Below are 17,714 nucleotides of genomic sequence, written 5' to 3'. Positions count from 1 at the left end.
TGACCTCTGGCCTCTCCACACATTGATACACATGCCCACAGATCTGCACACCAAGATGAACTCATCCAAACACACACACACACACACACACACACACACACACACACACACACACACACAGAGACACACCCTAAACCAAAGCCAAACAAACAAACAAAAACCACAGGGGGAGAGGGAGAAAAAAGACAGCCCACTGCAGTCTACAGTGGCCCCTGACACTTACAGGCATCAGGACAGGATCTCTGTGTTTCTTTATGTGCCTACCTTGTCCATTCAGCCTCTGTGAGGCCCGGATGATGGGATACTGAGGAAGGATGCTGTTGCTGTCCTGTCCTCCCCTCCACAACCTGCTTTCCTCTGTAGGCCAGCATTCTACTTAGCCTAATCCAGAACTGCATCTGGTTAAAACCAAAGATGCTCCCTCTTCCATGGCTTACCAATGGTAGCAGAGAACCTCAGGGGTGGGGACACTACCAATACTAGAACTCTTGGCCATTAGCAGGCTTTACCATCTCCTTCCTCTATCACTGCCTCTCTTAGTTGTGAGGAGCCCCTAGCTGTAGATGTTCTGCTCCAAGACAACAGAACCATTGCTTAAGCATCAGACAGAGCAACTCTGCGTGAAAACATCACCCCATCAATCCATCATCTGTCCATTTGCTCCACTGTCCCATCTTGAGGCCAATGAAGCCACACTGGTTGCTAAGCTACAGAGCACTGTCTGTAGATGGAACACTACAGATAATCTATAAAAAAGAGTGTTAAAAATACCCTAAAGTAAGATCTGAACCCCACTCCCAATGATTTGGGGGAAGGAAATGGTGGAGGGTGAAGGATAAAGAAGTGCATTTTCTACAACTAACATGCTCCACAGTTATCGGTCAGAGATTCTGTGCTTCCCACGCCAGCAGCCCAGGGGTGTCCCAGGACAACGCAAATCCAAGTGGACAAACAGAAGGAGACTGCCTGCCCCCTTAGGTGTTTTAATCGAAGCCAAAAACAGATATAAAGAACAGTATGTTTTTCTGAAGACAGACAAGCTTTTCTTAAAGGCACAGGCACTATTCAATGTCCACAAATGCCCCCAAGTGGGAAAGGACACTTATTTTCACAGAGCAGGAAGTACCCAGGTCCTAGAACTAAAATTCAGGTTGAACGTACTCCAAACCCCTGTTTTTCTAACACCCAGATATGTTATCCACTACTATTTGTTCAATAGAGGTGGGATGTGACTGTGAAAACACTTAAGTGGGTGTAGGCAGGGTGTACATGCAGAGGCTTAGGGCACAGTGATAGCATTCCATCCAGTTGAGTGGCACCAGCAAAGGCAGAGTGTGAGCACCAGGAGGTGAGGTCAAGTGTCAGGGAGAGCTCTTTAGGGGCAGGTGCTGTGGTGAGGACAGTGGAGGGATTAGGAAGCTGGACCAGCAGTGGCCTGGACAGGACAATGGAGTGAGAGGAAGGAAGTTCCAGCCTGGGCCTGGGCCAGCTGCTGTCCATTGCTGGTTTCCGTATCGGCAGGAGGAGGCGAGGGCCCAGTGCCAAATGTCAATACTTTCTATCTTATTCTTAGTACAACGAACAGAAAGGAAATATTTAAGGCCCTTGAGAGCAGGATTGCTGATATGATGAAGGAATCTCAGGGAAGCAAATCTGTCACATGTGGTAAATTAGACCAGGAGGGGGAAATTCAGGAAGCTAGGAGACAGTGGAATTGAGCAACTGTGTACAGATTCCACCTCCAGAGATGGAGGCCCTGAGTACCTCCCACTGTCAAAATGAAACAATCAAGAGGTAATGCCAAGATCCCAAGAGTGAACACAGTGGGTCCCATGACAACGCCATGTGCCTTTCCTTCCATATACAACATGAAGGATAAGCAACAGAGACACGATTCTTGGTGTATGATTTTTTGTCATGTCTGACAGAGGCCTTTAAAATGCTCAAATCCAACATCTATTCAAAGTTTTACCTTACAGAAAAATCAATGGTGCGGGTAATATTTCACAAAAGATGTCCCTGTCCCAGTAGTTAAAGCAGAGTAAGAAGGTAAGGTCCAACCTGCATAGACCAGTCATTTCCTTGTCTCAACTCAAAACCTTGGCCCTACTTTAAGGCACTGAGGCTGGACCTGAGCCTTTCCCTTGGCCAGCTGAAGGAAATGTGATACTTTACCAGTAGAGGGCGACAAAATGGCCCTCTTCCCATATTACTCCAAGAGAATGCTCTCTCAGGTCTTGCTTGCCTCCACATCCCTGGCCAGACTTTTTTTTTTTTTTTTTTTTTTTTTACCAGAAACCAGTTCTAACCAGTTCTGCAACCCAACTGGCCACCTTGCTTTCTTCTGACCAGTCTGTGAATGCTAGGCAGCTGGAGATGGCTCTGTGATAGTCATACTGGTTAGCATGCAGGTGGTCCAACTAGCCTGCCTTTCAGGGGCCTAGTAACCCTTGATGTCATCACCTGCCATCCATGGGCATGCCAGGTATGTGCTGGATAACCTGCTTTATACCAGATTCATCATTATTGTAATCACACCCTCTTCCAAGAGCTGCACAGGGAGAGGCAGCGCTCACTCCTGAGTTAAGTTTCTACACTGTCTTCTTCCCCAGACTAAGGGCCAGAGCTACTTTTCTGCAAGGATTCCATCTAGGCTCGTCAGAGTCCTTGTCACCCTGATACCCATAGTTACCCAGGTTTTACTAACAGCCAGCTATGTAAATTGAATTTCTACAATTCAATACAGATACAGGCTCTGTACACTGATTTCTGACTGATATTGTAAGTCTTCTAAGTGTTCCTCAAGACAAAGGAAAGTGTAAAGAGATGACAGCTAAGCAGCCTAGTTGTGTAATATGGTCGTCAAAATCCTACTGTAGAAGAATGTTTGGTGTTTGAGAATACAGGGTTTTCTATTGTGTGAGAATATGGGAAGTGACAGCAAGCCACACTGGAGTATGACTCTAAATGCAGACCACCCATCACACACACACTAAAGAAATACTGATGCACTATTGGGTGACCCTAAGTATGCTGTTCTCCATCTGCAATATGGGAAAGATGGCAGTAAGATGAATGCTTGACATGCAAAGCTTTGCCCATATTTTTAAGACAGAGAGTGACTGTCAAGGCTTAAGACAAAAAAAAAAAATTCGCATGAACTCTGTGACAACATGAAGCAGTCTAATACCACTGGAATAGAGACCCAACCACCAGCCCCTGCTGCTACCATCATTTTTAATCTACCTTCAACCCGCAGGCACAGGCTCAGGTTAAAACCTGAGTTACGATGGACAAGTCAGAGCCTGCAGTCCCAGAAAAACTACACAAGTTCTACAGCCACGTCTAGAAGAAAGAAACTCATGCTCGGAAAAAGCATTTTTAAAATGGCAATTCCAGCGGCACTAGCAGTCACTATAGGAACTCTTAACAGTTTGGCAAGTGCCAACTCCACAGCCTCTTGTGCCAACGAGTCTGCTTGCAGAAAATGTTATACCAACCTTCACCCTGGAGACCTGGGAAACAAAAGGATGGACACACTTAGGAAGAGAAGAGTGTCCGTCCACGTGTGAGCCAGTGTGCTGCCAAGTGAAATTCTGAGCATTAGAAATATGCCTTGTTACCCGCCTAGATGCAGGTGTCAGGCAGGCTCTTTGGTGACTGTAGCTTTGTCATCTGAGCATTTGCTACTCCTGGCACACAGAGGACGCACAGGAGACGCGTGGCATGCTGCTTAGTTTTATTGTTGTTTGGAATTTAATTATTTTAATCATATGGGTGTTTTGCTCGCATATGTATCTGTGCATCACATGCAGGCCTGGTGCCCACAGAGGCCACAGGAGTGTTTGGGAGCCCCTGGAGTCCAGATCACCTTGAAGAGCAGCCAGGACTCCTAACTAGCTGAGTGATCTCCCCAGCCCCGGCTGGATAGTTTGTCTACTTGACATAACTTCGAGTCACCTGATAAGAAGAAACCTCAGCGAGGAACTGCCTACATAGCATCAGCAGGTGTCAAAGGCCATCAGAGAATGTCGCGATTGGTGACTGATTTGGGATGACGTAGGACATCCTTCAGACACGTGGCCTATCAGGCTCAGGTCCCTTATGCTAAAGGGGGCATGGTGTTTGCAACTTAGCTCAGCATATCTCTTGTATACCTTAAACTAAGATTAGTTACGACCCACAACGCAATGTTGAAGCTATGAAAATTGCTGTTAGACTGCACTGTGTAGAGGACAGAGATGAGGGAGGAAGGGCTGCACAAGAGGCTTCAGAAGAGCCATACGCTGTGAGTTGTTTGGACGCAACGGATGCAGAGAACATAGGTAGGAACTGATGATGACTGCACATGCGTGTAACATTTCCTCAGGGCTACAGGAAGATAACCACAATGACACTGCATTAGAGCCGCTGCTGCGTTTAAACCAGCCCTCAGACTGGCATGCTCAGCACGGGTACAATGACTCAGCTGTAGTCACAAACACGTAGTTTTTGGTGACAGAGCCTGAAGAAATGGAAGAGCTGCCACAGAAGAGGGCACGAATCTCAGGTGGAATAACCAAGCACAGGTCAGCCCATTCGTTTGAAGCTTCCGCCTAAGGCGTGTGCGAGGGTACTTCTACCTGTCTTCACCTTCTGTGACCTTGGATGTCTCAGGAGTCTGAAGTCTCTGGATCTGCTGTCTGAACAATGTTTTTAGGGTGTTTGTGAGTGCATGCAAGAAAACATGTAAGCTTGTAAGCAAGTCAAATGGCTATTTGAATATTTTTAAATTGTATTGTAGTGGTACAAGCTGTACTTTATCAGTGCAAGGGTGGGCAAGCATCTTCTATAAAGAGCCAGACAGTATTTTATGCATTGTGGGCCAGAAAGTGCCAATGGCAAGAGAGACACATAGAAGAAAGGGTGCAGGAATCCTAACGTGCAAAGATGGGTTTAGTTCATAGGCTTCAGTTACTGACCTCTGAACCCTGGTATTTAAAAAAAAAGTCGCTTTAGATCTAAGAGCTACCACGCTTTCCAATGATGTACAGCGATCATGAATGATACTTTAAGATTGCTATGATGAGAGTAGCAGCTAGCTATATGGTTCCTGCTGCTTCCAAAGGCTCAGCTGCTGCTTCTATGGTGATAACGGCTTGCGGGGGGGTACCTTCCAGACAAAGTGATGTAAAGCTGACTTTTAGATACAGTTGCAACTTTCGTCCCATTCAACTTCATGGACAACAGGTTAAAAGAACGGCCCTCCATAATCATTACAAATCCCTACCATGGCTTTAAAAGACTCAGCCTGGTGTGTCCCTGGCCAATATTTCCACTCATATCTGACACCCCGCCCACGCCATCCCAATGTCCTGTTATTCCCTTTTGTTCACTAACACACGGAGTTCTTTCATGCTCCAGGGCGTCAGCACTGCCTGTTCTGTGCTCTACAGTGCGGTGAGCTGGCTCCCTTTTGTTCTTTTTAAAGAGGCAGCCCTTTGTGCTTTGCCAGGGTGGACAGTCAGTGCCTTCCAGGGGAATATAAGTTACTCTAGGGTTGGCATAAACAGTCAGAGAGCCTGGGCCTGGGCCGCAGGAGGCACCCAGCCTGAGAGCAGAATCCCCTCCTCAGTCAGGCTGCAAGAATGTCTCCTAGCATCATGTGTTTAGAGAACTAAGAGTTGTGAGTCCCCAAAACTCAGAACCAGGTGCATCCATCTGTGTCCTTCCTTTATTTATACTTGCATCATTGTAAACTTGAAGCTAGCCAAGTCTTAATTTGGGTCCATTCTTAAATATGTGCTCTCACAGCCATGCTCTCAGAGTAAACTAAAATAGACACACACACACACCATACTCTACCCACATAACTGTTTTACGCCAACTCTAGATAAAAATGACTATTTTGTTCATTTTCTAAAAACTACTGGTCTCGTTCCACACCCACAGGAATATGTGTTTCAGGAGAGTGGGCATCTTCCATGTTTAACTCATCACCAAAGCCTAGAATACACTCAGCATATGCTTTCTCAATGAATAGGATTGATATTTTAATCATGGCAGAACCTGGAGGAAAAGGTAAAAAATACACCTAAGAACTAAAGCTAATAGGCAACTTAGGACTTCAAAGCAGTAATAATAATCTTTCTTCCCACAACCTAAGTCTTAAAGCCTTCCCTAAGCCATAATCCTCTGTTATCTAATGAATATTTACTTTATAGGGCACAGATATCATTGAAAACTGAGCTCATGCCCCACCACTGTGGTATATTTCTACGGTGAGTCCCAAATACAAACGAGTCATACTTCACCATGCTGTAAGGCTAAGTCACAAAGAGACATCTGCCTCTTCTGGGCTTTCAGCCTCAAACTCTGTCTATATCTGTTCCCAGAAAATCACCAGTTCCAGCCCTCAAGAAAAGCTCCCTTATGCAAGAAGAGGCCAGAGAGATGATTTTCAGGAGAATAGGATATAGACTCAGGGCTAGAACTGACCAGCCCGGGAACCCACATCAGGAATCAGGCTTTCACAGACGCCCACTCCAGCCTTCCTCCTTCCATTTTCCTGTTCCTCTGACACAGTTAGAGACACTTCTATCAATTCATACAGATAGCACATGTAAAGAGAGTTAAATAGTGCCAGTTTTTAAAGTATTAATATTTAAATGAAAGTCAAAACCACAGTGAGGGACTAACTCATCTCAATAGGCTATTTTCTTTCTTTCTTCATTTATTTTTTATTTATTTCATCTATCTATCTATCTATCTATCTATCTATCTATCTATCTATCTATCTATCTACCTATCTATCTATCGACAGAGTCTCACTATGTACCTCTGGCTTTCCTGGAACTTACTATATAGACCAGGGTGGCTGCAAGCTTACAGAGGTCGCCCTATCTTTGCCCCCAAGCGCAGGGATTAAAGGTGTAGGCCGCCATGCCCAGCTTCTGCAATAGCTATTTTCAAAACAACACAAACTGGCAAAGGCTGCAAAGGCTATGAATCAAAGGAAACTTCAACACCACTGGGAGAGATGTCATATTAGAGCAGACACTACGGAAAACTGTTTGGAAGTTTCTCAAAACGCTAGAAATAGAGCTACCATATGCTCCAGCAATTTCACTCCTGAGTACATATCCAAAGGAAATGAAGCTGGCGTGTTTAAAAGACATCTGCACTCTCATACTTAGGGCAGCACAATTCACAGTAGCCATGATACCAACCGTCACGGCGTCTATCGAGGCCTGAGTGCATAAAGAAAATGGGATGTAGATTATAGATACATAGTACTCAGCCATAAAAAGAACAATTGTACACAATGAAATATGATATTTTAACCACCAATAAGAAAATGGTTGTATGGCAATTAAAGGGCCATAAAAGCATTTAAAAGTCACGGATAAGTCAGCACACCTTAATGTGAGCACTTCCTCTTTTCTCTGGGGAGGAAACTCACTTCCCTAAACACTGAGTGCTAAGATGAGTCTCCCCAGCTGCCTGTCACTAAGCGACTTTGACCCTCCATGTGCCTGAGTACCAGTAATGCGGGTGTATAAAATTTTTAAAAGCTAATTTAATTAGGACTGCTGTTTTCCTTAGGAGCCCAGCTAAAGGTAATGGCCAGAGAAAGCATTTATTTGCTAGGCTTATTCTTTGCTGTGAATGTGCCTGGCCAAATAAATTAGCTAATTGTTATTAAGGATGTCTATTTACTAAATTAAATGCCTTATTCACAGAGGGCATGGAATGAGATTTGAGTTTCTTACTATAAAAAGATCCTGTTAAACAAGGTAACATGAATCTGCAAAACTCTAGCCAATCTGAAAATAAAAGATGGTAGCAAAAGAATCAGACTTAGATAAAACTGAGTAAAAAATGCAGAAAGTGCAGCTAGTTAGCTGTCCGCACAGATGCAGAGTCAGTTACTTCATGTCTCTGATACTTGAGTTTGTTATTCTATACATAGAGGAAAATGGATTCATACAAATATTTCTGTATTTGCAGAGCTTAAAAGAATTTCTTCAGAAAAAAACAAACAAACAAACAAACACTCAACAAGTGGTACACAAATAGCTAAGAAAGAAACCATGGTCACAAAAATATGAGCTAGCTAAGCAAAATAGACAAGACCTTTACAGAAAAAGAAATGATTTATTAATCAATATCCTACGAAGTGTCATCATGGTGATACAGTCAATAACCTCAAGAAAGCAATTTCCCCAAAAAGTTAAGCCATAAGTTCAATCCTATTTTAAGCAAAATACTAATGGGATTTGGCAAGCACCTGTTAAAATGTATATAGTAAAGGATTAAGTGACTTGATTTGCTATGAAAGAGGAAGAAAATGAAGAGGAAAATAGGGTAAGGGGGGATGTGAGGATAGACCCGAAGAGCAGATTCCATCTCCTGGAAATAAAGACTTGTTACCAAGTCCCAGGCAATCAAACCTACATGGTAATAGAGCAAAACAGAGAGGCACAGGGAGCCCTGATTCACAAAAACCTGCCTTGCTGCGCCAGGGACAAGGCAAGCCAAGTGCAGGAGGTGACTGGCTGTCTCCATCCCGAAGGATTTTAAGTCTCAGGATTTAAGCCTCAGCGTCATTCGTTTGCACACATGACACAGAGTACCAAACTGATTAATGCCTTATATGAAAATTGAAACTCTCAAGTTTGTGAAAGAAAACGTAAGATAATAGCTTTAAAGGGCATGAAAAAAGAAAGTGATTTGAAAATACTGAAGGCAAAGGATGAAGGAAAGAGGCAAATATGATCATGTGAAAATGGTTTTTATAAAGGTCTGTTTGACAACACCATAGCCAACTCTTTTAACCAGCTAGGAGGACAAAGAGCTCCCACACCACAAATGGACAAAGATTGTGCTGGTCATTTTAGAAGAGAAATCCGGGTAGAAAATAAATATGGAAAAGTATGCCCAACCACAGCAGTTGGTAAATGCAGCTTAAAGCCACAGAAAGTCCCATCCAGCTGGCTTAGGAGAGCAGGAGAGTGACCACACTTGCTTCATATCAAGGAATAGAGAGTAGCCGCCTTGTGGGTATGGCTGGAGGCTGGCAGACCCAAACTGCAAAGCATTTTAGCACTCCATGTTGTAGCACTGACCTAATATGTTTCTGCATTCCACTCTAGAAGAGCTTTTAAATGGTTCCAGACAAACACATTTTTAGCACAGCACTGTGACAACAAAAGGGAAGAAGCAACTGGTTTTCTGTAAGAAAATGGGTAGATCAACTGCTTTGTTCATTCCATAGAACACCACGCATTGTTCACCTCGCAAATACTAACAAAGAAAAAAACCCAGTTACAAAAGATACTTCTAGGAGATAGCAATTCTTTTTAATATTTGTTTGTTTTTCAATGTGTGTCAATGTTTTGCCTGAATGTATTTATGTGCATCATGTACCCAGAGAAGTTGGAAGAAGATGTCAATCCCATGGAATTGAAGTTAAAGTTCTGGGCCAACATATGGGTTTAGAAAAACCAAAACCAGGTCATCTGGAAGAGCAGCGCATGCTCTGGATTGTGGAGACACCTTCCTATCCTCCATCCCCCAAATTATTTAAAGCAATACAGTATATATATGATTGTACAGATATGCAGAGAACCTATCAAGTATGCAGAGAATGCCCATCACCTCCAGGCTAGTGTTTACTTCTGCGGAGGGGAGAAAAGAGGAGGAGACAGGGAAAATGATAAGAGACAGAGCGGGGCTGAGGCAAATAGTCCAAGTCTTAACATCTATTATCAGATAGGTGGCAGCACGTAAGGGTGTCCATTTTTCCATTTTATATACTTTTGCTATATTTGGCCCATTGAAAAGTTTCAAACTACCCTTAGAGTAACTTCAACTCTTAAGGAAACCACTATTACTCATGCAAAACTCCTGTCTGAATCAACGTGGGTAGGTTTCTTATATCTATACATTATTTGGAATGTAACGAAAGAACAATTAAAGATAAACATATATTTCAAAACAATGTGCTGACTCTAAGGTAGCCTCATACAGTCCTGCTCATCTTTCCTCTGCCAACAGCCACATTCTTGAAATGCCACAAATGCAGTCTTTTTGCAAAGTGCCTATTAGCCAGACAGTGGTTTTCAAATAACGGAACCCATTTTATTTCAAAATAGGGAAAGAAAAAGGAATCTCAGATGATGCCCCAGAAACAAAAATAGACAAAGAAGCATTGCACTAGCACCAGTCAGTGTGTGCTGATGGGCTCATAAATGCATGTTTTATTGAGGTAATCAACAGACATAGTCAGACCTTCTTATTAACATAAAAATTCAACAACCAGCAATACAGCTGATCGTTATAATCACATACCAACATTCTGCATGCAGTTTGCCTTTGTGTTATGTTGTCTGGCTCGGGTGGAGGAGCTCTGAATTCCCTTCTTGGTGTCCTAGTTTTCTAAGACTCCCTTATAAATTAGGCCAGTTTCTATTGGCCTGAAAGACTTGCCTGCCTGAGAGGGATGCTCTCCTCTGGAGACTCTAGGGACTCTGAGGCTGAAACCAGTACATGAGGTGACACTGAGCTGTCCCCTATCTGGAACTCGAATCTTCATCAGAATTCACTTCCTCTGCCTGCATGGATAAGTCCTGATGGATCGCCCCATGCCCCAGCTCCTAGCTCTTATCCAGGGAAAACTCATGACTTAGAGGCAGGACTCTCAAGATTCTGCAGGCCTTGCCTTCTGAAGTCACCCTGTCTGCAACATGCAGTGCATTCCTCCTCAGAAGACTTCCTCAAACTTTTCTCTTCTACAGGCCCACAGGGCCATCGCCCTTCAGACTTATCCACAGCTAACGGATTGTGGACCTTAATTACTCTAGCAATACTTCATGTGATATGTCGCATGACCACAGTAGCGACAGCCCTTCGTACTTTTTAGTCCATTCAGAGTTAGGGCAAGAGCATCACACATGGCCTTTAACAGCAGGGCTGAGAATACTGGAGCTATGCACACGGAAATTGGCTACTGGCTACGGTAACTATTTATAGCCACTTACCCGAGGCCTCCAGACACTTGGAAATAAAGGAACGGATCTACTTTGGTCTCTCTTCCTCCCTCTCCATCCCTGTCCCTCCTTTCTCCCCTCTCCTTTCCCAATGCACTCTCCCATCCTCTCCAGAGTCTCACTATATAGTACAGGCTAGGCTCAAACTCTCCAATATTTCCCACTGCCATCATGGGCATTTTTGGGTCAGGACCCTTTTTCCTTTACATTTGCATAACTAACTTCCAATCACGAATCTTATTCTTTATAGCACATACAGGAAACCTGACAAAAACTACTGAACCCTTATAGGAAGTAGTGCAGGCTGGTTTTCACCTTTACTGGACATCTGGCATGACCCCAAGCCAACAAGCTCCAAGCATCCCCATCTACCTCACAGTCGCCAAGGGTATCAAGAACTGCAGGTAACTGGCTTGGACTATTTCTTTTGAGAGGATGAAGGTCTCCCTTAAAATAAAAGCAATCTTTCCAGTCATGCACACGTTCGTAGAAGGTGGAAATGCATGCACCAGGGAGGAGAAAACGAACGCCTTGCTACTGAAGCAGATGAAATCAATGTGATCAGATCATTGCCTTTCAGAGCGCATGCCTGCACGGAGCCGCTGTCTAGCGTTAGGTTGGTCTGTTGCTGGAGCTCCAGTTGGTTATTTTACTTGTGCTTAAGCAACGCAAAGCGGTATCTTAGAAGATGCTATTAATAAAATTCTATGGTTCCTCAAAGGTTTGGAAAGACTGAGGATCCTACATTTGGTTCTAATTTCTGACACTGCACCTGTGTGGCCTGAAATCCCCAAAGGCCTAGGATTTCTAAGTCCTCAAAGGCAATAATTCATAGAAGACGGACTGGCACCTAAGGGTCTGCCAGTGAATGAGCACAACAGATGATGCTGGGTGACATAGTTGCTTGCGAGTCAGCATTCAACCTCCACCTATAGTTCATAAGCAGAATTAACAAAGTGCATTATAAACTGAATACTTCAGCGTTGTCTTTAAAAGGCAGAGAGAAAGAACAAAACAGAGTGGACCAGCTCAGAAGTACAGATACAGATAAGGTCTCACTGAAGTTGAATGGGACATTGTTTAGCCTTTGCAAAGCCTCAGAGCGGCAAACATGACTCACTCTGAGAGGACTAAGGGCGAATATACGAGGCTATTTTGCTGCCATCCCTTCATTTAATCTTTATTACATAATGGAATAGACTCTGTATGCTAACTGGCATGTTAAATGCCTATTATATATTACATAAAAATGCAATCTATGAACATATGTGTAAAGCATTTTAAACACTTTACAAATACAAATATACTCGTTATGTCAAGTATTTCAGGGTATATACCAAAATGCCAGTTTTTTCCTAATAATTTGATAAGTAAGATTTTTGAATTTTAAAGCTTGTTCTCCTTTAATGTGTCTTATCTGCATAAATGTTTGAGAAATATAGTGAGATTTCATATCCATTTGCTTAAGAGCTGAAAATCCTGGGGAAAATTTTTACATTAGCTGTTTTAAATTGGAAAGGTGGTATGTCATTTTTGTTCGGCATCAGAAACCATGAGCCTAACTATTGTGCTTTGGGGTTGCAAAAGATGGTGTCCCAGACCAAGGAAGGAAGAGGCGCCAGTGTGATGGCTACATGGGATTTCTGGAGCTGTCCAGAATGCTGAAGGTTTGAGTTTGACCCCTGGGACCCACACAGTAGGAGAGAACTCATTTGCTCATTGTCTTTTGACCACTACACAATCACTATAGTAGGGTGCACACCCCCACACATATAAATAAATAAAAGCAAAAAGAAAATCTCTTTTTAAAGGAGGAGACTGGGGACCTAGCTCAGCAGTAAAGCACAGCCTAGGCACATGCTGGGCTCAAAGTTCTAGCCTAAGCACACACACAAAAGAAGCAGCAGTGGCAGCACTCATTGGACAGAGTAGGAAGAGGTTTCTGGTTGGTTGGTTTGCTTTTTTTTTTAATAAAGCTGGTAACCCAATATAGCAGACAGCAGGGAAGAACTGTGAAAAAGAGTGAAATATGAAGGAAGTCATAGAGAAAGGAAAGGTAAACAGAGTCTAAGGAAAAGAGTCAGGAAAGAATGAGAATATTATAGAATAGAGGAGACCAGGAAAAGACAAGAAATATATTAACAGAATACTCAGGAGGTAGGTCAGTTAGTGAAATCAATTGCCATGCAAGCACACACACACACACACACACACACACACACACACACAGAGAGAGAGAGAGAGAGAGAGAGAGAGAGAGAGAGAGAGAGGACACAAATACAATTAAATGAAACAATTGAGCAGGAAGTTATCTCTCTCCATCTCACTCAATAAAATAGAAATTTTGGAGTAAGATCTCTCTCTCCTCTCTCTCTCTCTCTCTCTCTCTCTCTCTCTCTCTCTCTCTCTCTCTCTCTCTCTCTCTCTCTCTCTCTCTCACACACACACACACACACACAGCTTTTCTTAAAGACAGGATCTCACTGTGTCACCTTGCCCAGCCTTGAACTTCTATGTAGACTCAGCTGTCTTGAGCTCACAGAGATCTGCTTGCTTCTGCTTCCCAATCCTGTGACTAAAGGTGTGCTCCACAAAATCCAGCACAAACGCATGAACTCATTGCCTCCTCCCCCCATGTCCATAAAAGCACAAGGTGCAGTTTACTATATTTGATAACCAAGGTTACTATGACCTCTGTCACACCCACAGAGTGGAAAGGCTTACAGCTGGCCCACTTTTCCTCCTGTCAGTCAAAGCACCAAGGGACACAGTGAAAAGCAGTTATTGAAACAAAAACAGAGGGAAGTACCATGGTAACTAACTTCCTCCATGTCTATACTCAAATCAAAGGGCCCAATAAATGCTGCTGAGAATGCATGACGTTGCTGTCTTCCCTCCGCCCCAGGTAAGAAAGAAGAGCAGGTATCTTCCCTGTGTTTTTAACTTTTTCAAAATTATCTACTTATTTATATCTGTATGAGTGTCTTGTTTGCATGTATGCCCATATGTCATATGTATGCCTGCTGTCCAAGGAGGCCTAGAAGGCATCGTGTCCCCTGGAACTGGAGTTACAGGCAGTTGTGATCCATCATATGGATGCCAGGGATCAAACCCAGGTTCTCTGCAAGAGCAGCAAGTGCTCTTAACCACTGAGCCACCTCTCCAGCCCCAAGGATCTTTTCTTATGTGTCCTTCTTCTACATGGAAATGTGGTTCATTGCTACCCTACATTTTTATGGCGCATACTTTCTTCTGTTTTTTTTTTTTCTTCATTCTTCTTTCTCTTCTCTGCTTAAGCAGTTAACATCTGGCAAAGGCAGAAGCTAGTTTCTTCTCTAACAGCCCCTGTAAAGGAGATGCCTACGTCATAACTTTCCCTGCTAGAAAGGTCAAGGATGGAAGGACGTCTTATCACAAAGCTCTCTAGATCCTAGGTTCTTTTCGACTCCTTCCATGGGTAGCAATAGCAAAAGTCTAGATCTTGACCCTTGAATCTGGGCAGGCCATGAGTGTTCAGGCAAACAGAGCATGGTGCAGTGACTAAAAGGGTCTCTGAGGATGTGCCACAAGAAGCCACACAGGCGCTGTTTTAGTCTCTGCAAACAGTCTCTCTCTCCCATAAAGCTGCCCAGGAGAACTCCACTGCCATGCTAAGAAGAAGCCTAGACTATACAGGAATGCTAGGGGCTAGACCTCAGTTTACCACCTCCTCTAAGGCCAGTCTTTTGAGTCACCATAGCCTATGAATAAAGATTCTAAATGACTCCAGCCACATGTCTTCCAAACTGTGTCCCAGGCACCAGGTAGTGAAAAGCCATTGGCTCTGTCTTGTCACATCGAAATTCCTGACCAGAAACCTCAGCGAACACACCCAATCGCTGTCACCAGGAATGAGTTCCTATTTCAAGTTACTAATTGTGTATGGTTTTTGAAAACAGCAAGAGAGCGATAACTGCAGCAATAGAAATCAGGAAAGAAAAAGACATTATACAATAATTATCATATTTTAACTGACCATGGTGGAAATAATAGCAACCCAGTGGCCCATATGCCACCTCCATAATGCTGTACGCACACTGCTTTTCATGGGACAGACACAATCACATTCCTCTGCCCTCCCCACAGGCTCCGGATCTAACTACCTGTCTTCCTTCCATCCTCTCCCTTATGCTCCTATCCACGCCTATCTCTTACGCCTGACCTCAGGTTACTGCATTATGACAGTAGCCGATACCCCCTTTCTTCTCTCAATTATCCATTGGGGTATTACACAGGTAGATGGCATCTAGCTTTGGTTTTGATCGTAGAGAGCAGAAAATAATGAAATGGTTGCCCAACTGTTAAACACAACCATTAGTAATCTTAAAAGCCTTTTAAATATTTATGTTTAAAAGTATAACTATTTTTATATTTAAAAATACAAAGCAAGGTAGAAATAATACACTAAAAACAACAACAAGCAAAAAAAAAGCAACAAGGCATCTAATGTTGCATGAATTTTTAATTTCTTCTTCACACACACACCTCACACACACACCTCACAAATACGCATGAACATACACTGAGCTTCCATCCCCAAACTGAGGAAGAAAATCTAATAGTTACTTAAACTAAATCTTTTGTATAAAGCATAAAAACATGAGCTCGGTTGTGCTTAGAAGCCTTCTGATAAGACCCTGGCTTTGGAACACATGACAACACACAAGGGCCACGCTTGGAACACATAGCTTCAATAACGAACTTGTATGTCTGTCTCACTTTTGTCTGTTTGGGTTTGGAAAGGGTAGTGATACCTCCAGGGCCATTTGCAGTCAGGGAAAAACCTGACTTTGGAAAAAGTCAGGGAGGAATTGTGTCTTTGGAGGAAGTCCACGCATCCTTCATTGTGCTGCTGAGCAGCATACAGTTAAATGTTTCAGCAACCGAGTCAGTCTATTCCCTGGTTTAATTGCCGAGCTGGAGAGCATGGCATTTATCTTTGCCTGTAATTCTAGAAGCAGCCATATCTTACCAAACACAAGCCACAGAGCCTGGGCAAACAAGGCATCCATCGATGTAATCATCCACGAGTCAGTGGTGAACTTAAATAACATGTCACAGAACCCACTGCTAGCTGAGGAATGCTGGAGGATCGCTGCCCCTCTCGCTCACACCCCTCTCGTTTACGTGACTCAACTTAGACTGTCTGTTTTCCTCATCTTGGAGTTTATGCACTTCCAAATCCTTGCTAAAGGAAAAACACTGAGTAATTCAAAATGAGGCCTTCTATCCAGTTCTCAAACTATAATTACAAAGTTCCAAAACCACTCAAAAATGTTTTCAGAGATTTCAAATGTCTACTGCCAATTTCAGTTTGAGTCACTAAGAGCAAAGGCACCAGAATATAGGTGGGTGCCCCTGACAGCAAAGGCACTGGCTGGCTAGAGACAATGTGAGGGCTGGATAAAGGCAGGGCAATCTGAAGTGTGTGTGTGTGTGTGTGTGTGTGTGTGTGTGTGTGTACAAATCCCTCTGTGTGTGTGGTGCGTAAGTGTGTACATGTATGTATTGTGTGTGGTATGTATGTATTCATGTGTATATGGTGTATGAGAGGGTGTGTGTATGGTATATGCATATGTGGTATGTGTGCATGTGTGCCCATGTATGTAGTGTGTGGTATGTTTGAGGTGTGTGTATGTGGCATGTGCATGTGTGCATGTGTGCATGTATGTGTCTGTGCATGTGTGCCCATGTATGTAGTGTGTGGTATGTTTGAGGTGTGTGTATGTGGCATGTGCATGTGTGCATGTGTGCATGTATGTGTCTGTGCATGTGTGCCCATGTATGTAGTGTGTGGTATGTTTGAGGTGTGTGTATATGGCATGTGCATGTATGTGTCTGTGCATGTGTGTCCATGTATGTGGTGTGTGGTATGTTTGAGGTGTGTGTATATGGCATGTGCATGTGTGCATGTATGTGTCTGTGCATGTGTGTCCATGTATGTGGTGTGTGGTATGTTTGAGGTGTGTGTATGTGGCATGTGCATGTGTGCATGTATGTGTCTGTGCATGTGTGTCCATGTATGTGGTGTGAATGGTGTGGGGTGGGCATCTGTATGTGATGTATGATGTGTCTGAGGGTGTATGTATAATGTGTGCATGTGTGTGGTGTGTATGCTATGTGTGTGTTTGTATATGTGTGCCCATGTATGTGGTGTGATAAGAGTGTGTGTGGTTTGTGTGTGTAGTGTGTGTGTATGTGTGGTGTGTGCATGTGTGGGTAGCATGTGCGTGTGTGTGTTTGTCCATGTACGCCCATGTATGTGGGGTGTGGGGTGTGTATGAGGGTGTGTGTGCTCGTGTGTGGTTGTATGAGTGTATACGGGTGTGTGATATGGGGTGTGTGTGCACGTGCTCATGAGTTTCAATATTTCTAGGTCATGCTTGATGGATTCAGAACGGTGGATAGAGTCCAACAGTAGTAGTTAGTTCTACTCCACTGCAGCCATCCTTCCAGAACCAAGCACTAGACACATTCTGTAACTAGCATTTCACCCCTGATTGAACCCTGCCTTTGATCCTCAACTATTGAACTGGGGAAAAGATCCAATATGCTCTTAAAGTAAATATTAATACTAACAATCTTTGGGATTTCCAATTAGAGAAACTCAAAGTGTAGAGCTTGGGGTAGGGGTGACAGGCTAAT

General features: G+C 43.4%; 1 protein-coding gene across 7 annotated transcripts in view; it reads right to left on the bottom strand.

Annotated features, from left to right (window-relative positions):
- Positions 1–17,714, bottom strand: part of Elmo1 (engulfment and cell motility 1) — a 510,606-nt gene that overhangs the window by 363,748 nt on the left and 129,144 nt on the right. Inside the window, exon 1 of one of the 7 annotated variants that reach the window (XM_051168310.1) lies at positions 265–363. The exons of the other annotated variants lie outside the window; for them this stretch is intronic. Within the exon in view, the coding sequence (XP_051024267.1) occupies positions 265–273 (9 nt within the window). The 5' untranslated portion in view covers positions 274–363. Of the gene's footprint in view, positions 1–264; positions 364–17,714 lie in introns of those variants that run through there. 7 annotated transcript variants of the gene reach the window in all.

Source organism: Acomys russatus, chromosome 3 (genome assembly GCF_903995435.1).
Source record: "Acomys russatus chromosome 3, mAcoRus1.1, whole genome shotgun sequence".
In the NCBI taxonomy this organism is placed as follows: domain Eukaryota; kingdom Metazoa; phylum Chordata; class Mammalia; order Rodentia; family Muridae; genus Acomys; species Acomys russatus.
This window is presented reverse-complemented; position numbering and strand designations above follow the sequence as displayed.